At 22.8% G+C, this 22,584-nt stretch overlaps 1 protein-coding gene across 4 annotated transcripts; it reads left to right on the top strand.

The window, feature by feature from the left end:
- Nucleotides 1-1,403: 1,403 nt before the first annotated feature.
- LOC727119 lies at nt 1,404-3,488 on the top strand. Of its 4 annotated transcripts, XR_412437.2 has the most exons (6): nt 1,405-1,502; nt 2,192-2,352; nt 2,496-2,563; nt 2,692-2,923; nt 3,101-3,213; nt 3,293-3,488. XR_412437.2 is itself a non-coding variant. In XM_006572282.3 (5 exons), the coding sequence occupies exons 1-3, from the start codon at nt 2,265-2,267 to the stop codon at nt 2,899-2,901; spliced, it is 366 nt and encodes a 121-aa protein (XP_006572345.1). In that variant the 5' UTR covers nt 2,097-2,264; the 3' UTR covers nt 2,902-2,923; nt 3,101-3,213; nt 3,293-3,488. The 4 variants fall into 4 exon arrangements, 1 of the variants encoding a protein (XP_006572345.1); XR_412436.2 differs by having other exon boundaries at nt 1,404-1,502; nt 2,192-2,563; XR_120709.4 differs by lacking the exon at nt 1,405-1,502 and adding an exon at nt 1,775-1,833 and having other exon boundaries at nt 2,192-2,563.
- The last annotated feature ends 19,096 nt before the right edge of the window (nt 3,489-22,584 follow it).

Below are 22,584 nucleotides of genomic sequence, written 5' to 3'. Positions count from 1 at the left end.
CTCAACAGCGATTTTCGTGTCGAAAAGTTACAATTTTAATCAAAATCAATTTTTCATGGCAGAATTTTACATAATTTGGCGAGTTTTTGTTGGATGTCGTATTTCTGTTCTTGTTTTCGAACCCGAATTCGCGATAACAGCCATTTCAGCGTCGAAAAGCTACAATTTTGATCAAAATCGCGAGTTTTCGTATCAGAATTCAACGTAACTCGAGTATCAGCTTGAAAACGACTCTCTCAACGATATCGAAGCAGATTTTTTTCGCCGAAACTGCGATTTTCGTGACGAAAAGCTACATAACTTATCGAAATCAATTTCTCGTTGCAGAATTTGAGTAACACGGGGCGAGTTTGTGTTGGATAACGTCTCTCTGAACGTTTTCGATGCAGAATTCGCCGTAAGAGCATTTTTCGTGACGAAAATCAACAATTTTGATACAAATTGAGTTTTCATGGAAGAATTTAGTCATAGCAATGCGAGTTTATTTTAGATATCGTCTCTCTGATCAATTTCGATTCCCCGTAATAATAGTAATTCGCCGTAACTCAACAGCGATTTTCGTGTCGAAAAGTTACAATTTTAATCAAAATCAATTTTTCATGGCAGAATTTTACATAATTTGGCGAGTTTTTGTTGGATGTCGTATTTCTGTTCTTGTTTTCGAACCCGAATTCGCGATAACAGCCATTTCAGCGTCGAAAAGCTACAATTTTGATCAAAATCGCGAGTTTTCATTAATTTTATAACACAAATTCATCTGAATTTGTATAAGGTTTGGAAGAATTCCTGCGCTAAGTATATATATAATTTTCTTATTATTAAGTTAAGAATGAAAAAATAAATAAATTTTTCACAAAGTGGATTATAGTTACATTGAAAGAAATATTTCGTTCAGATATATTATCTAAATTATCTAAAAAAATTAAAGATTAAATTAAAGATCTAATTTGATGTGTTTATGTATTTATACACGCATTTGTTTATGTTTATTTTAATTAAGATAATATAAAATTGTATATATATATATATATATATTTGTATATATTTGCATGAATTGTCATGTATATAGTATGCATTGCGTCCTTTTATAAAGGTGAAAATTATAGAAAAATAAAGATTTTCGATAATATAATTAATTTATATTTTTATGAAAATCTGTCATATATATCGTCTGGTAATATTAGTATTATTTGTTTCATAAATAAATTCGTGATACCATATATTTGTTAATTAATTTATTAGAACTAAATATATAAAAAAAAATTATGACAATTAAAATATTTATAAGTAATATTGTTAACAGGTGTGATACATTATTATAATTTATAACAATGTGATTGATATATTGTAAATATATATTATACTTTAAATCAAATGTTATTATAGAAGAGCTAACATACGTTTAGGTTATTTAATTTAAGTATCGTTTTTTGCCATGATGTTTAATCACGTTATTTTCTTGTAGATATTCTGTGAATTTGTGTTTTGTAAATCATATTCATGTATATATACGCACATATATTAATATATATTTAATGTATAATTTATAAAAATATAAATAAATTTAATGCATAATTTGAAAAGATTGGTATAAATAATACGAAACAATTTTACGTAACCTTAATCATTATAATCTGTATGAAAGTTACAAATTTGTCAGTAAAAAGAGATAAAAAAAAGAAAATCAATGGTTTGAAACAATAAATATTTGAAAATAAGAGCTTAATGAAGTGTTTTAATTTTCTTTAGCTTTCTTTAGTTTTCTTTGTTTGTTTAATTTGAAAGTGTGAAAGTGTAAATAATTTAACTACTTTTTCTTCAATATTTTTACAGGTTTATATATATATATATATATATATATATATATATATATATATATATATATATAATAAAATTCAGAATTGTTTGTACAGTAGAATTTTAGAACATAAATAAAAATAAATCTTACATATAGTTTGAATCCATATGAAATTTCATAGTGTCGTATATTTCAAACATTCTTTTAAAAATTATACCATATAATTAAGAATAATAATAGTACGGAAATATTTAAACTCATAATAATATTTGTGTTTAAATATTTTGATAAACATTCTTAATAATAATAATCCATTTCAAATATATTTTCTTCCATAAAAAGATTTAATTGTCCGTATTACTAATAAAGAGTAATATTATTTAACTGTATTAGGTAGAATTGGATAATATGGAAATTACAATGGTCTGATCTGGTGGTTTGTGTTGTAAAAATTATAAATACTGTGATGGAATATTTGAAATGTAATGTATGTAATAATGAACCTGGTGAAAAAAGAAAATTCATGAACAGAAGCACATATAAAGTTATTACAGGTATAATTGCTCAATTTTTTTCTGTAGAAAATAAAGTTGAGATAAAGATCCGAGGTAATATCATGTAGATTTGTTCAATTGCCATTAATAAATTAATAAATTTGTAATAATTTTTAATGAAATAACAATACTCATTTCATTAGAATCCTGCATTGTGTTTTCTTGTGAAAATGGTGAAGAAAGGTTTAACTCTAGTAGTCTTCTTAAATGTGTAAGTTTTTCTTAAATCTTAAAATTAAAAATTAAACTTTATATATATATTATTGGAATAAGACAAATATTAAGATCAATGACTTTTATGTAATAAATATATCAATATTTTTTTTTCGTTTTTGTAAGGAAAAAATTCATCCACACTGTCATTGCACACACTGTCAACGTACACAGGCAGCCTTAAGATGTTATGCAAAAGCACAACCATTAAGTTTAAAGCTATTCTATTCTATCATCTTTAAACGTAATGAAACAAAGCAAGAAATTTGGTTACCAGATATAAAAAGTTTTGGTCCATCAGTACAATGTGCATCTAAAAATATAGTAAAATATTAAGCTTGGATTAAACATCCATCAGGTTAAAATATTCATTTTTCTCTTTTCATTAGAAAATTACAGAAAACAGACAGAATTTAACATCATTATTTTTGTTTTTCTTCTATGATTATAGTAAACATATATTTTTATATACATTTTTATGCTTTTTACATTTGATTTGTGCATTTACCAAATACAATGATAATTTTGTTTTCAGACTAATTTAAAGTTGTGAATACTAATTTAGATAAAAATGATCAAAAGAACATTAATATTAACGTATCACATATCACAGGATGATAAGATAAAAAGATAAAGTAGTAAGCATTGGTAAGAAGATTGGTATGAAATATTTTTATTTATATTTTTATTTTTACGAAATATTCATTTTATTTAAATAAAATTTTAGATCTCGATAATCTAACTATGGATGATGCAGATACAGATGTTTCGAAATGCTTTAACAGTTAAAAGTTTCAATGGAAATAGATTATATTTGGATTCAATTTAGAATCTATAATTTTACCACACAGTATCATTGAAAATTTTGAAGTTGGATGTGATCGTTCCTTATTAGAGAGTAATATGATATCTATTTATATTTTTATATTTAACATATATTCAATGATAGGCAATGATAGAGATTGGCATGGTGAAATTAAATAGAAGTTTGAAAATGATATGATAAGCGATATGTAATTGAAGAAATAAATCATAGAAAAAAATTGAAGATAAATTTATGAACAAAAATAAAAATATAAATCTGATATCTGAATATAAATCTATAAATATAAATCTGATGATATCTTCGTTAACAGTATTCCTACGCATTTAGAGGCATTGAAAAAAAGAAAAATGAAGAAAATTCAATATAATATTAGCAATTTGAAAAATAATTTGATAGGTAAGAAGGAAAAGAGATCAAAAAGCTGAAAAAAACTGATTGAAACGAACATATATAGTGTATATATATATATATATACAGGGTAATATATAGTAAAACTGTCATATTTCACAAATGCAATAATATAAATTATTGGATTATGTAAAAAATTATATTACACACTTAGATTATTGATATTACTACTATTAGTTTGATTAATCAAGGTCTTATTTGTTATTTAATATATTATTACAATATAGGAATTTTTTTATACTATTTTGTAAAGCAATTGAATTATTATGAAATATTTGATTTCAATGAAATCTTATATAAAGCAATATATTAATATGTTATATATAGAGAAATTTATTTTTGGAATAAAAATTTCTTTGATTATGTAAAATCAACTCTCATTTTTTCATGTTTCATATACAATTTCTTCTGGAAATATATATTTTTTTATCTTTAGTAATAGAGATAGCATAAAATATTTTACAATTTAAAATTTTGCTTTATCTTGAATCATTATGAAATAAAATTATCTAAAGAAATGAATATATATATATGTAATATGTATTGTATATATAATTAGATAACTTATTACTTTTATATGATAAATTATGATATATATTATTATAAACTATTATAAATTATGATAAATAAAATTTTTGAGAAAATAATTTTTATATTTATGAAAAATTTTCATATATATCCTCTGTTAATATCAGTATTTTTTATTTGGTAAACAAATTCATGACACTTATTCATTATTATATTTATTAATTAATTTATTAAAATTCTATATATAGTAAATTATGTTAAATTTTAATATTTTACTTCTGTGTTTAATTTTTAAATTAAACATTTTAATAACAATTTATATCGAATATTATATTAAGAGTTAACATAATTTTAAATTATTAATATTATTAATATTGCAAAAATTTGACGGCAATTAAAATATTGACGGCAAATTAAAATTTGGCCGTCATCGTTTATTTTTTAATATAACTTCTTCGTATATATAATATGTAATTCATATTTATATATAAAGAATTCGTATTATAATATAAAGAAAATATATAATATAATATAAAATATAAAATATAAGCACATAATTTTAAAACATTGCAATGAATATTTATATATGTAACATCAATGATTATAACCTATATAAAAGTATAATATTTGATATTTAAAAAAATGAAAAATAAATATCAATCGATGAAATAAATAAATATTTTAACAAGTCATTATGAATATGTTTAGTTTTCTTATTTTTTTAATTTAAAAATTTAAAAGAGTAAATAATTAAATATTTTCCTTATTAATATTTTTACAAATTTACATTACAAAGTTAGATAGTTACTATATAACTATAACAATAGTTTGTAGTTATAATAGAATATAAAAAAATATAAATCTCACATAGAGTTTCAATCCATATCAATATACATAGTTTTGTTGATTTGATAAAATTTTTTAAAATTAAACATTATAATTATAAATTTAAATTAATTATAAAAATGTAAATATATTATAACTCATAATAATTTTTATAACTAAATATAATAATTAAATTTTAATAAACATTCTTAATCATAATATTCTATTTTAAATATATTTTTTCAAGCGAGATTTAATTCTCTATATTATTAATTTAGAATAATATTATTTAACATTTTGCAATAGACTTTCAATCCTTTTTTTATGTCTATAGGAATTAGGAATTATATTAGGAGAAAGAAGACGTAAATTTGCAATTTTTTAAATTGGGGAATATTTGATTTTCTGGTTGCAATCGAGAAACATTCCTCTTTAAATCGAGTTCACATCCATTATTGTACGTCTTTGGGTTGATGTGTTATCATCGAATAAAGAAAAATGTTATTTTGCAATTTTTAAGATCGTGGACTTGTGAACCGTTGTATCTCCGAACATAGAAAAGATGCATATGATTTTCTGAAATAGTTGCAAATGGGAAACATTCCTCTTTAAAAAGCGCTCACAATCGTTATTGTAAATCTTTGGATTTATTATTATCTTCATTATTATCTTTGGGTAAAGAAGAGTAATTATGCAATTTTATGCATATTTTTATGCAAATATATAGAATCTGAGAAAAATGTTCTCTTCTATTTTGTGTGGAATCTGATTTTGCATGGTGTCCTGTTTTGGCGATCTGATGGCGAATCGTCAAAGAATAAAATCTTCGGCAGGTACAGCACCAATTCGCTGTCAAAATCTCGAGATTATACTGTATGATCTTTCAAGTTGCAGCAATAATATTGACCGAACTGTTATTATCTCTTAGAGGAATATTATGCCAAAATATACGACTTAGTGCGACAGCAATCTGCCGATGGAGGCCACGGTTTGGCGGAGCATTAAGCCCAATGCGTAGTGAGAGCAATATTGAATAGAGAAGTCTGCAACTCTCAGCACATTGGGATTGCTCATTTTGAATGAATGTGTCGACCTCGACCACGTGAAACATTTTCCATATGATATATGTGCTAACAGGTCATAATTGTTTTGTTTCTTACTTATGTCACATTGAAAGAGAGGCCACAGAGCGATATCATCTGTGCAACTCCTTCTTTTTCCCTCAATATTTGATATATTTCCCAATGAAGCATTCACGAAGGACTGTCGTGTTCTAATCGAGCAGATAGAAGCGGACCTTTCTTCGTCAATTGTCGTTCCGTTCATGCTGGTGAGGAGAAATAATTGACGCATAGTAATCTCCTTCCATGAAGACTTTATATCGCATAAGAAGATGATGAAAGGGAAGCGAGGGATCCACCATGCTATGGTGGAACAGTAGAAGAGATGATGGCCGTTTCCAGGCTTCGATTCAATTCAATAAAATATTCGATTCAATAAACATTTAGGCCTGATCAAGTTTACTTTGCAGAGGCAGTCCTCACTTACGTCTCGCGATGCTTCATAGTCATGTCAGCAGAGACCAAATACAGCTCCGTGTCGGCGCCGATGTAGCCACACTGAAAAGAATAATTCGATGGGCAATGCTTTCTAATGACGTGCCTACATGAAATAGGTGACGTTCGGGGAACACTAAAAGTATTTGCTAAAAGTATCTAATCTTTCTCGAAGGTGCCAAAGAAGGTCATTGTGAAGTTTTGGCCAATAAATTCCGACACTATTCTGATTGTCTCTCCTCTAGATAGAGCTGAGGTGAGAATTATTCCCACGATAAAAAAAAAACATCAGCAGAGATAGATTGAAATATGTCAAAAATATACAAGTGTTGAGTAAATTCTCAAAAATAATATTTTAGATAATATTTTTTATTTAGATTTAATAGATATTTAGATTTAATAATAAAAAGGGATTTTTATAAGGAATTTCTCCGAATAAGCTGTTTATAAATTTTGTAAGCAAGTTACTTTATCAAATATAGTCCGTGACACTTAAAATCGCAAATTTAATTTTTAAAAAAAATTTAAATTCTAATTTCATATATATACTATTATCTATTTACATATCTAATTATCTATATATATACATATATATATATATATACTATTATCTATTTACATATCTAATTATCTATATATATATACTATTATCTATTTACATATCTAATTATCTATATATATACATATATATATATATATATATATATATATATATAATAAATAGATAGATAATAATATATAATATATTATCTATATAATATATATATATATATATATTATAGGAATCAACATTATATTTTTTTTATTGTTTCAGACAAAGAGAAACAAAAGGAAAATAAATATACGAGATAAACGCAATCAACTTTTTTATTTTTCTTTTTTATTTATATTCTTACACATATTTTTATTTCGTTTAATTTAATTTTTAAATGACTGCATTACAATTTTTTACGAAAATATATTTATCGTTGATTTAAAAAAGAAATATGACTCGGGACGTTGAAAAAAATTGAAAAAAAAAATTGATATAAATCAAACTATTTAGAATATTATGAATGTAAAATTTTGATCAGGGAGATAAACGTTCGAAGAACGTTATCATAAATAATTTTGAAAGAAAATATATAAAAATAAGCGAAATTAAAAAAAAAGAGTGAAATTTGTTAGAGGAAGTATATGAAATAAAATAGTCAAAATTAAAATTTAGACGAAGTGGTGGAAATATATATTATAATTCACTATTGAAAAGAATCTTTGCGGAACAGAACAGGACTAAGAGAGATTTGGCAAGAACTAGCTATCTTTCAGATGTTTTGTTGATATATATCCTGATACTATATATAGTGATACCATACTATTATTTAGTAGTAAAAGAGCTATCATAATTTAAATGTTCAAAATGGTAATAATTATTTTCCATTTATAAATTTTCCGTTAAGATAATCATCTAAGACTGAAAACTAAAATATGTTCGAAACTATAAATTAAGGATATAAAAATAAAATACCTATAATATAATATATATATTATTATCTTAATTACTCAAATACGAAATAAAATTAAACTATTGTTAAAATTAATTTACACATATTATGAGATATTATAAAAAAAAATATATAAAATATTTAAAAAAAGTTTTTTTATATTATATGGACATATTAGAATATTCTGAATTCTTTGCCTACAGTAATGTATCGAGGTTTAGATTACTATTTTTTTGCTCCTTTCTCATAATCAGATTAATATGCAAATATCACGCTAAAAACAAAAATACATGTAAAAATAAGCGTTTACTCTGACATTAATTAAACCGTTTTTTCCACGAAATCTTTTTCCAGCAGTAAATGTACGAATAGGAAACATTTTAATATTTTCATTTTTAATTTTTGAAAAATCATCTATAATTCATATATTAATATTTATTTATTATATTATCAACATTCAAGATAGGAGAAAAAAAATAGAATTTTAATTTTTTTTTTAAATTCTAAATTAACATTGATAATTAATATTACATTATTGTTAATTTCAATCCGTTCCTACAACTATAGTATAAAATAATAATAAAAATAATTATTACCAAATTTGCTGTTAACAAGTTCAATTAACAAAACGATCAAAAGCAAAGTCCATATGCTAATGACATTGTCACGATTTACGTTGTTAAGATTCGAAATTATATTCGGAAAAAGTTCTAAATTCAAAAACTTCTTGAAAGATAGAGGATTCTAAAAGTTCAAAAGATTTAACAGTTCAAATACTTACGGTTCTGCTTCTCGAAGTTCTGATAGTTCAAAAAGTTCTCCCAAAACGACGATATTTTTTAAAATTCTCTCCATATTAATCTCGTGAGCTTGCAAGTATTCAATGGGATATATTGTCCAATAATACTATGAATCAGCCTCTTAATTGAACGACTCCTGATTCAAAGAAAATTCGTAGTATAAGTTTAAGACTATGCCATATGCAAGTTCCTTTCTCAGAAAGCTGTTCCGCATGTGATTGCAGTAAGGTTCTTCTCAAGTAGGATGATGTTGATTGCCGTTGAGATTGATATAGTTGGAAGTATAGTCTCAAACTATATGGACATTATATGGACTATATGGACAGCTATACCGAATTGTTTCTAAATGTACAAAATGAAGAGTTACCAAATTTTTTTCTCAAAAATGGCATTGTTTTGCTATACAGTATCATTCTATACTTATTTCAATATTTGGGCACCATGTGTTCAGTGTATGAATAATTATTGTTATTACAAATGAAGGAAAAATGACAAGATGCAATTGGATGATTTCTCTATTTTTTTATTTCCCTATTCTTTTTTTATTTCTTTTATTTATCTATTATTTATATATTAATATATCTTCTTTTTCTTTAAAAGATTTTACGTTAAATATGATATATTCATAATTAATATTCTTAATTAATATAAGAACAATAATCTTAATTAAGGTTTTATTCATTTCTTCTAATCTTTATGTTTTTATAAAATTGGATACATGACTAATATTAATATCATTAAATATTGGGTTGGCAACTAACTAATTGCGGATTTTTTTTAGAAAATCAAAGACAATTTCTTCATGGAACTAAATAACTTTATTCTGTAATGTGTTGCCCATTTTGATCAATGACCTTTTGCCATCTTTCAGGCAGCATCATAATCCCACGTTCATAAAACTTCTGGTTTTTATTAGCAAAAAACTGAATCAGATACGATTTGATATCATCATCATTATTGAAATTTTTACCATTCAAGGAGTTTTGTAAAGATCGAAACAAAAAATAATCAGATGGTGCAAGGTCAGGACTATATGGTGGATGTGGGAAAACATCCTAACCAAGCTCCAATAATTTTTGCCGAGTGACCAAAGATGTGTGTGGACTTGCATTGTCATGATGGAATACAACACCTTTTCGATTTGTCAATTCGGGTCGCTTTTCTTCAACTGCATTGTTTAATTTCGTTAGTTGTTCAATGTAGACAACAGAATTGATCGTTCGGTTGGGTAATAAGAGTTCCTTTGTAATCCCACCAAACTGATAACAAAACCTTCTTTTGATGAATACCAGCTTTTGATATTGTTTGAGCTGGTTCACGTAACCTGCTCCACGATCTTTTCCACTTGATATTGTTGTAAACAACCCATTTTTCATCACCAGTTATCAGTCGTTTTAAAAATGGATCATTTTCATTACGTTTCTTTAGCAAATCGCAGCTGTTAATGCGTTGCGTTAAATGCTTTTCAGTTCGTGAGGAACTCATGTATCGAGTTTTTGAACATAGCCAAGTTGTTTTAAGTGGTTTTCAATGCATGTATGTGATACATGAAGCTTCTTTGCAATCTCACGAGTTGTACTGTGACGACCCGAATCGATTATTGCTTTGATTAGGTCATCATCAACTTCAACTGGACGACCAGATCGTTTTTCGTCTTTGAGTGAAAAATCACCAGAACGAAATTTGTCAAACCAATTTTGACTGCCGTTCTTTTAAGGCTTCGTTCTTTTAAGGTTGCCATAAACAGCACATAACTTTTTGTGAGCTTGCGATGCGTTTTTCTCTTTGCGAAAATAAAAAAGCAAAATATGACGATAATGTTCCTTTTGATTTTCCATTTTTCAACGAATGCCAAACGAAAACTACACAATCAAAAAACTTTTTTTACTGATTGACAGCTGAATTGCCAACTATCAAATAACAAAATGTGTTTTACATTTGGACTACGCCAGCAAACCTAAAAATTCAACTGAAGCCATTTATGAGTGAAATCCGCAATTACTTAGTTGCCAACCCAATAGTATTTCAATTTTAATATTTCAAATATTAATTAATATAATTAAACATAAATTAATAAATAAACTGTGTTCACTGAAAAATCCATGTATACAAAAAGTTACATATTGATTCGGATCTTCTTGAGAAACTACGGCCATGAGACGAACGATCAAACAAAAATGTATTGCAGAGATTGCAGAGAAGCTTCATGTATCACATACATGCATTGAAAACCACTTAAAACAACTTGGCTATGTTCAAAAACTCGAGACATGAGTTCCTCACGAACTGAAAAGCATTTAACGCAACGCATTAACAGCTGCGATTTGCTAAAGAAACGTAATAAAAATGATCCATTTTTAAAACGACTGATAACTGGTGATGAAAAATGGGTTGTTTACAACAATATCAAGCGGAAAAGATCGTGGAGCAGGTTACGTGAACCAGCTCAAACAATATCAAAAGCTGGTATTCATCAAAAGAAGGTTTTGTTATCAGTTTGGTGGGATTACAAAGGAACTCTTATTACCCAACCGAACGATCAATTCTGTTGTCTACATTGAACAACTAACGAAATTAAACAATGCAGTTGAAGAAAAGCGGCCCGAATTGACAAATCGAAAAGGTGTTGTATTCCATCATGACAATGCAAGTCCACACACATCTTTGGTCACTCGGCAAAAATTATTGGAGCTTGGTTAGGATGTTTTGCCACATCCACCATATAGTCCTGACCTTGCACCATCTGATTATTTTTTGTTTCGATCTTTACAAAACTCCTTGAATGGTAAAAATTTCAATAATGATGATAATATCAAATCGTACCTGATTCAGTTTTTTGCTAATAAAAACCAGAAGTTTTATGAACGTGGGATTATGATGCTGCCTGAAAGATGGCAAAAAGTCATTGATCAAAATGGGCAACATATTACAGAATAAAGTTATTTAGTTCCAAAAAATTGTCTTTGATTTTCTAAAAAAAATCCGCAATTACTTAGTTGCCAACCCAATATATAACTCGCCAATAAATAGAAAGAATCATGTATTACCATCGATGCTGACCCATAGAGAATATAATGTAAAAGAAAATAAAGAAAAATGGAATCTGTATAAGAAAAGAAATGAAAAATCATCAATGTAAATGTAAATGTAAATGTAAATGTAAATGTAAATGTAAACGTAAAGGTATACGTATATAATGATTATTTAAAAAAAAAATTGAAGTAAGAATGATGAAACTCTAAGTTGATGGAAAATATTTAATAAAGATAATTCTTCGCATAATCGATAATTCCACTAATTCTAATAAATATTCGAAACATAATTAAAATATTCGAAATAAGAATATATTTCATTTAATCTTTTTTACTTTTATTGTAATATTCTTAATAATTCATTTGTATCTGTTATGAATTACTTACCAAGTAAATTGTTATATTGTTATATTAAAAGATAATAACGAAAAAAATAAAAATATATATATTTTCTATGAGAAATTATATATTATCGCTTATCTAATTAATCATTGTATTGAACGATTGCTGAAATAATTGTTCGTATTGAAATTTTTTTTCTGGTCTCATAGTAAACTGCAGAAAAAATAATAAAATTTTAAGAATAAATATTTACGATAATATTTTTTTGAAAATGTTTTAATGTAATTCTATTAAAATAAACCAATAATCAAGCTCAAATTTTATTTTAGAAATTGATAATATCTATTTCATGAATAAATTTAACATCGTAATAACTTAATACAAAAGATTGAATAAATTATTCTTTTTGAAAAAATTATCAATATATATAATATATATATATAATAATACGTAATAAATAATATTATAAATTATTGAATAAATTAAATAACAATATAATATAATATAAATTAAATAAATAACAATAGTAAAAATAAAATAATTAAAAAATATAATAAAAAGAAATTACAAGAATCAAATAGACATATTTATTATATGAGAATATGTATAAAGTTGATTAACAATAATCTCGTCTAACTATTTTTATTTCTTAATTACTTTATATATGATTAAAAAGCAAGAGAAACATAATAATTAATGTCTTCTATTAAAATAAATCAAATCTTACCATATTTGCATGAAAGTCGTGATGCGTTATCTATTATATCTCTAAAATCATTTCATTTAATCATTATTATTTAATTAAACGATAACCACAAATATAAATAGAAATTAGAAAAATTAGAAATTTTATTTCATCCTATATGATTATTTTCGTTTGATTGGCGATTTTATGAATATAATTATTTTTAATATTAATAAATAAAATATTTAAAATATTATATAATATTTAAAATTTAATAATAAAAATAAATAAATATTAAATAAAATAAATAAAAATTTATTTAATAATATTTAAAATATTTTAATATAACTTATAAATTAAAAAAAATACTATAAAATCATATTTAATTTATACGTATATTTAATAATACGTAAGAATATATTAATTTTTAAATGTATTATAGTAATAGAAATTAATAATAAATATTTAACAGTAATTAAATTGAATTATAAAAGGAAACTCATTTTTCGAGAATGAACAGAATAAAATATATTCAAATCCAACCATAGTTATCTTATATCTCGTCGCGATTTCAGAGAGAAAATATCATGATTTAGAAAGCATTTCTTCCATCAAATTTTTGTAAGAACATCGAGTTCAATTTTTATCTAAATTTAATTCTTAATTTACTTTAATTTTTAACTTTTAATTTTATTTCACTTCTAATTTTTAATTTTTAATTTATTGATTAACTTTTCATTTTACTTTTAAATTTTTTAATTATTTTAACTATTAATTTTTAAATTTATATTAATTTAATTTTAATTTATAATTTCCTTTAAATTTTAATTTTATTTTATTTATTCTTCAATTTTTAATTTATACTAATTTTTAATTTTTAATTTTATTTTAACTTGTTAATTAATTTCTAATTAAATTTAACTTTTAAATTTATTTCTATTTATTATTTAGATTTTAATTTATCTTTCAATGATTAATTTAATTTAATTTAATTTATAACATTTTTTTATTTAATTTTCAACTTTTAAATTTATTTCTTAATCTAATTTTTTATTCGCAATAGCTATTATTATAAAATTATTGTATCAATTTATAGGAAATTTTTTAATAACAATGAATTTATAATTTTAGTCGAAGTAAATTGTATATTTATATTACATTTATATATTATAATTATTATAATATATATATATTGACTAGAAGATAATTTTAGGATTTAAAGAATCGAATACAGATCACAGATCTCTAAGAGAAATGTAACATTAAAATCATGTTCAATTTCATCGATCAATTACACATACAGTGATACGAAAAATAAATTTAATAAATAATTTAGATATTTCAATAATAAAATAAATGTTACATGATTATTTGAACTTTAATTTAAATTTAATTGCAACGATTTTAGTAGAAGTATTTATTAGCAAACAAAACAAGAATTATCCACTATCAATTGCAATTCTTATTCATTTTTATTTTATATTAAAATTCATTATTTTCGATTGATCATTATCCGTCATTTGAATTTATAGTTATAAAACGGACCATAACATATAAATTATCTCTAATTATTTCTCATATAAAATGAAATTTAAAATATCTTAATAAAATTACAATTGAATAATTATAGTTGAATCGAAAACTAATATCACAGAAATCTAAAATTTAGTTTTAATTTATAAAAATATATCAATTATTATTTTTACAATTATCGTAATAAATTAAAGACGTAAACGATAGAAATAGTAAAGATACATCAATTTTTTATCGTAATAAATTGTTACGATGTTATAAATTATTCATAAAAGTTAAAATTGTTGAATTACTCGTCATTATATTCGATAAATCAGATTTGGCGCTATTGGTAGAAAATATACGTTTTTATCCAACTTCGTGACAGTAGCAGCGATTCTTTTAGCGATTTCTTTTATATATAATGCGAGAGAACAGTCATTTCTCAATGAACTTACGTGTCGAGAATATCGATGATATTTTAATCAAATTTTTGTAATATCGAGAACATTTTTTAATTATTTATTATGAATAATGAAATAAAATTTATTTAACATTGCTATAGTGTATTATTTTATTTTTTAATTAATATTTATTTATTGTTTCATTTATTTAATCATCCGCATATTCGTTTATTTAAACATTTATTTTATAACATATTTCTTAATATATAATTTTTGCTCATTTATTTATTCACTTATTCTTTTATCTATTTATTTATTTTTTTTAAAGTTATAGTTTATTATTTTAATATATTTTTTGTTTATTTATTCATTTATTCTTTCATCTATTTATTTCTAAATTTATTTCTTGATTTATTCTTTAACTTATACTCATTTATTTATTCTTTCATCTATTCTACATTTATTTTTTGATTTATTTTTTAATTTATAGTTAAATGAGGATACAGTTACCTCCTTGCTGGTGAAATCCGGTAATCGATTTCCAATTCTTTTTTTAAAATTTTATCCATGCAAAAAAAAATATTTCATTAAAAATTTCTAAAATATTTTGAAACTTATACTATTTCATCATTTATTATGAGGAAATCAATGGCAAGCCAAGAATTTCGCGTATATGCACCAATCTAAACTTTGCATGATTAATTATTTTTCTCAATTATTACACTGGATATAAAATTTGTATAATATTTTGAACTCTCTCTTACTAAGCATTGCAATTCTTGATATAAATTAATTATATAATTTTTTTTCGCTTTAAGTGAAATGAGAGTATTTTTGTTACGTGTTATAAATTTAAGATTTACATTATTATTAATTATAATAAATTAAGATAGATCAAAATAATATTAAGATATAAATTAAGTCTCATTGTTGTCATAACATGGGATTAATTGCAAACAATAAATTGCTATTGTAAAATATTTAAATAACCATTTCATTCCGAAATTTTTCTTTTCCTTAGAAAATTTCCTTCGAAAATTTTTCAAAAATAAATTTTAAAAAATCGATACGAAGTTAAGAACTATATAATATCTGCAGTCCAATCCAGAAAATTGTGTTTCCTTTGGATTTAATCATCTAGACTAAACTGTATCACTTTATTAAACTCTCATCGGCAGTATCGTGGAATAATCGCTGGATCATTGTAGAATGACGTGCGTCTTGGTTTTAAGTTAAATTAAGATTATAAGATGCATAGATTAAATTTATTGCGAATGCATTTCGTACAAAAACACATCCTCTAATTATTTTCCAAATCTAATTCGAATAATTTATTATTCATTAATCGTCACGCGATAATTGCAAGAATTCATCGGGCTAGTGCTCTGCTTCTGATGGCCAGTTGAAGATCCGCGCTCTTATCGATTGGTATCTTTAGAGATTAGGTTTTCTACATTGAATGCGATTTTCTGTAAATCGACCTCGGTGATTCTAGGATGATTTTTCAGTTCCTTCCTGCATATCGTATGGACGACGTTTTGATAATCCGGCTCCGGTAGTCTTCTAATGACTTCTAACCCCTTCCTATAGACATTATGTATTCGAGTATAATGCCGGTGTCGTAACCCTTCTGCTAGTTAACGTGAATATCATCCGTTTGATGAATCAAATAAGTTGATTGATATAAGCTGTAATGAAAGTGACTCGAATTGATTTTTTTATTTTTTCTCTTATATTTATTCCTTAATATTTAAGTAAGATTTTTATTTAACTTTTGTGCGAATTACTTTGTGAAGTAAGATGTAAGTATAATTTTTACTCGAATTATAATTTTTAACTCGAATCGTAGATTTAGATTCATAAGACTTTTTGAGATCTAGATATTAAGCTAAATTTAAATTTCATCGAGCCATAAATGTTTATAAAAATCTTTTATAAATAACATTATTGTAAAAATAATTTAAATTATTATTTCATTTCGAATAAAAGATAAATTAAATTATAAGATAGATATATAGATTAAGTTTAATGCGAACAAAAATTACTATTTAACTTAAGACGAAAAATAAAAAATTTCAATTTTTTTAACTTTAAAATAGATTTAAATATCTTGATACTTTTACTATAGTTTTGGTTTTCATTATTTTCCACTTTCATCTCTAATTTCTATTTTTATAGTTATTCAAAGCGTTATTTCTTATTTTTTTTTGTACTTATCTCTATGATTAATTTTACGATAGTTTTTCTTAGCTTTTCTTACTTTCTTCACTGTCAATCACATATTGTCACGCAACGATGGCAAGAATCATTGGACGAATACTTTACTTCCAGTGATTAGTCCGCGCTTTAGTCGATTAGTACTTTCGAGTACTCGAGAGTTAGATTTTGCGATTGAATTTGTTTTTGTAATTCAGCTCCGATAGATTAGAATCTAAAATTCTATGTTCCTTTGTATGTCGTTGGGACAAATAGTTTTTCTGTTAAACCTCGACTGGCAAAAATCTGTCTGCTGATTCTAAATCCAGCAATATAAATCGTGATATATGAGGATGGCAATGATTTATAGAAAGTTTATAGGAGGTTTTTTTCATAAGATTTTTTTAGGAGGTTTTTTTTTTAAATTTCTTCTTCATTTTTATCGATCATGTGTCGATTATGTTTTTTTTACTAGATATTACAATTCCTGATATAAATTTAAATTTAAATTATAATTTCTTTTTTTCGCTTCAAGTTAAGCAAGAGTATTTTTGTTATAGATTTAAAGTTTACTATTAAAGTGTATATTAAGATGGATATGTAAATAATATTAAGGTATAAATTAAGTTAAACTTAAGCCTTATTGTTTGACGATGTGAAATTTATTGTGAGCAATTAATTATTATAAAAGATCATAATAAAAATAATTGTATACTAATATAAATAATCATTTCATTCCGAATTAATTTTTTCTTTTAAGATTTTTGACATTTTTATTTCTTATTTTTTCTTTTTTTCTTTTTTCTTTGTTTTATATTTTATTTAACATTAATTACATTAATTACAATTTATTTCAATTATTAATTATTTATATTTTTCATAATTAAACATTAAAATTAATAATTAATATAAATATTATTTCGTATTTTATTTATGTGCTCTTAATTTATTTAATTTTTTATTTGGTATTTTTTCGCTTTTAATTTTTTAACTTTAGGTGGATTTTGATGCGTAGTCACTTACTAATAATAGAAATGTCAATAGTTTATATTGTAATATAATTTTAGATAATCCAATAATTTAAATTATTGCATTTCATGTAAAATATGACAATTTTATTATATATTACTATATATATTTATTTTAATATAATAATATAATATAATAATAATAATATAAAATAATTTATATATATCAATTTTTTCAGGCTTTTCATTTCTTTTCCTTCTGAGCTATCATATTATTTTTCAAATTGCTAGTTCTATGTTACATTTTTTTTTTAACATTCATTAACATTTAGAGATTGTTATTGTTGTACGAATGTTTCTAAATACATAGAAATACTGTTTATGAAAACATCATTAGATTTATTTTTATTTTCAATCATAAATTTATTCAATTTTATCTTCAATTTTTTTTTATGACTTATTTATTCAATTACATATTGTATATTTATTATATAATTTTCAAACTTCTATCACAATGCCAATCTCTATCATTGTTTATCATTGAAATATGTTAAATATATAAAAATATAGATAAATATCATATTATTCTCTAATAAGATACGATCATATTTCAATATTTTCAACGAAATTATGTGATAAAATTTTAGATTCTAAATTGAATCGTTGAATCCAAATCTAATCTATTTTTACCTAAACTTTCAACTGTTAAAGTATCAAAACGCTGTGTATTTGTATCATCCATAGTTAGACCATCTAGATATAAAATTTTATTGTAAAATGAATATTTCATAAAAAATTAATATCAATTTTCTTACCAATGCATTTTATTTTATCTTGTTTATCCTGTTACATAATATTGTTAATATTAATGTTTTATTTGATATGCTTAAATTATTTTGATCTAAATTAATACTATAATAAATATATATATAATAATATAATAAATTAACAAGTAATTCTACTAATAACAAGTAATTCTTCTAATAATTTTGTATCTCTGGCAAATGCACAAATACAAGAAAAACGTACACAAAAATGTACACAATATATACTTACTGAAAAATGTGCTATATTTGGTTTGCATTTTTTTGCTTTGTTTTTCCTATAATTTTTTAAATTATTTTTTGATGTTGTGAATAATATTTTTAATTATAAATAAATATTGCTCTTTGTATCTTATGTAATGTTTTTTAAAAGAAGAACAAAAAGAGATGTTAGATTCTGTCTATTTTAATTTTGTAACAAAAGGAGAAAAATAAATTTTATATATATAATAATATTATTATATATATAAAATTATTATATTATTATATATATGATATATAATTATATATAATTATATATATATATATATAATTTTATATATAATATTTTAACTTGATGGATGTTTAGTCCAAGCTTTGCATTTTACTGCCATTATATTTTTACATGTAAAAGAATTTAGATACGTATTAAAGGATCAAAAGTTTCTATAACTAATAATCAAATTTCTTATTTTGTTTCATTACTTACATTTAAAGACAATAAAATTGAATAGCTTTGAAGTTAAGGGCTATGTTTCTGCATAACATCTTAGGGCTGCTATATATGTTGATGTATGCTGATAGGCATCGGATAAATTTTTTCCTTATAAAAAGAAAAAATATTGAAATATTTATTATAACATAAAAATCATTGATGTTAAAATTCATCTAATTAACTAATAATAATTAATAAAAACTTCCAATAATATATAGTTTATAATTTTTAATTTTATGATTTTATGAAAAGTTATATGACATTTAACACTAGTATCAAAATTTCTTTCACGATTTTCATAACAAAACACAATATAGTAGATTTTAATGAAATATAATCATTTTATTAAAAATTGTGACATTTATTAATGGGAATTGAACAAATCTATAATATTATCTTGGATCTTTATCTCGATTTTATCTTCTATAGAAAAAAACTTGAGCAGTTAAACCCATAATAAGTTTACATATGCTTCGATTGACAATTTTCTTTTTCCATTAGGTTCTTTAAATACTGCATCACATTTTATTTGTTTTTACAACAGAAATCCCGAGATCCATTAAAAGTTCTATATTTTGCAATATATACGAATTTCACTTAATATAGCTTTACCTAAGTCGGAGAATAGTTTTCTCAAACGCTCATAAGATATAAATAATAATATTTTTAATTAGTAATATAGAGAATTAAATCTGATTATGAAAAAAAAAATATATTCAAAACAGATTATTATTATGAATGTTTATTAAACCATTCAATCGTAATTATGAAATATTTCTATTATTATTATAATTCTTTATTATATCGTATAATTTTAAAAAGAATAATGTTCAAAATAATAAAATGAAAATAATATGAAACCTAATATATATTGAAACTGTACGTGAAATTTATATTTATTTATGTTCTAAAATTCTATTATATAAACATTCTAAATTTTATAATTTACAATTAAAAAACACTTCATTGAACATTTTTTAAAATATTTATTTATTTCAAATGATTGATATTTTTTTTTCTTATTTTTTTCAATTTCAAATTTTCTTAAACTTTCATATAGATTGTAATCATTAAGATTATTATTTATATTATTTATTTATATATTCATAACAATGTTTTGAAAATATGCATTAAATTTGTTTATATTTTATATTTTATATTGTATTTTTAAATATATTATTAATATAAATGAATATTATTAAAAAAAAATACGTTCACAGAATTTCTATTAGAAAATAAATAAACGTGATGGCAGAAAATGATATTTAAATTAAATAATCTAAATATATTTTAGCTCTTATAATAGCATTCGATTTAAAATATTAAATATAAAGTATTAAATATATATATATATATATTTACAATATATTAATCACATTGTTATTGTTATTAAATTATGTACTACATCTATCAACCAAATTATTTTAACGTAATTTTGATATATATTCAATTCTAATAAATTAATTAATAAATATATGGTATCATGATTTTATTTATCGAACGGAAAATACTAATTACCAGACAATATAATATATACGATCGTTTTTCATAAAAATATAAATCATTTATTTTATCAAAAATCTTTATTTTTTTTTTAATTTTCATCTTCATAAAAACATACAATATATACTATATATATTTCAATATTATTTTTTTTTTCTTTATATAATTTCATTTCATAATGATTCAAGATGAACAAAATTTTAAATTATAAAATATTTAATGCTCTATTATTGTAGTTAATAAAAAATATATTTTTGAAAGAAATTATATATGAAACATGAAAAAATGAAAATTGATTTCACATACTGAAAAAAATTTTTTATCCAAAAATAAATTATTCCATATATAATTTTAATATATTGCTTTATATAAGTTTTCATTAGTAACAAGTAAAATCAAATCTTTCGTAATAATTGAATTTTTACAAGATAATATAAAAAAATTCTTGTGACTTATATATTAAATTACGAATAAGATCTCGATTAATCAAAGTAGTAATATCAGTAATTTATGTGTATAATATAGTTTTAAATAATTTAATAATTTATATTATTGCATTTCACATAATAATTTTACTACATATTACCTATTATTATATATATTTGTTTTTTCAGCTTTTTGATCTCTTTTCCTTCTAAGTTATCAAATTATTTTTCAAGTTGTTAGTTCTATATTGCATTTTCTTTTTTTTTTTAAACATTTATTAATTCATTCATTCATTTTAAGATTGTTACTGTTTTCAAACACAAACAAGACTACTTTGAAAACGATCAGAGAAACGTTTTCTAACACAAATTTGTCAAATTACGTTGAATTCTTCTCTGAATAATCGATTTTAATCAAAATTGTACGTTTTAAACACGAGAATTATGGTCAAACTACTTTAAATGATTTTTCAAATTATTTTTCAATATGATCTGGATATCAGTTTTTAATTTTTTTCATTAATTCATAATATTATTTCAGAAAATCGTTTAAAAATTTCTAAATTTTTGTATATATCCATGTATATATATATTTTCTATCAAGTAATATGAATGGAGACATAACATAATAAAATTCAAAAAGTTTTTGAATGATGTTGCGAATAAAGAAGTTTTTTGTATTTGTATTTCTTTACATGTATAGGTATAAAATAAGATTGATATTGTGCGGAGCTCAGAAACAAATGCAACAATTTAGACAAATAATGAATTTAATTAACGAAATTTGGTTATTACTTAAATAATTTGAAATGTTATATCATATATATTTTTTTTTCTATTATCTATAAAAATCATATCTACTAATTCGTTGCATAAAAGAAAGAGAATAGGACTTATCCAAATTATATAAGATGAACAAATAAATATAAATGTTGTCCGAAGTATCAAAAATGGCAATTTGCAAATTTCCTTTACTGTCGTATCGGATTCTTGATTTTTTCGTATAT

Source organism: Apis mellifera, linkage group LG2 (genome assembly GCF_003254395.2).
Source record: "Apis mellifera strain DH4 linkage group LG2, Amel_HAv3.1, whole genome shotgun sequence".
NCBI lineage: Eukaryota > Metazoa > Arthropoda > Insecta > Hymenoptera > Apidae > Apis > Apis mellifera.
Note: the sequence above shows the minus strand (reverse complement) of the source record. Positions and strands in the feature narration are given on the sequence as shown.

What these genes read in the sequence shown, in the direction of transcription:
- LOC727119 (XM_006572282.3), top strand. Translation starts at nt 2,265, where the DNA reads ATGGAATATTTGAAATGTAATGTATGTAATAATGAACCTGGTGAAAAA. An exon ending in CACATATAAAGTTATTACAG is followed by an intron (nt 2,353 to 2,495) that starts GTATAATTGCTC and finishes TCATTTCATTAG; the next exon opens with AATCCTGCATTGTGTTTTCT. An exon ending in CTAGTAGTCTTCTTAAATGT is followed by an intron (nt 2,564 to 2,691) that starts GTAAGTTTTTCT and finishes CGTTTTTGTAAG; the next exon opens with GAAAAAATTCATCCACACTG.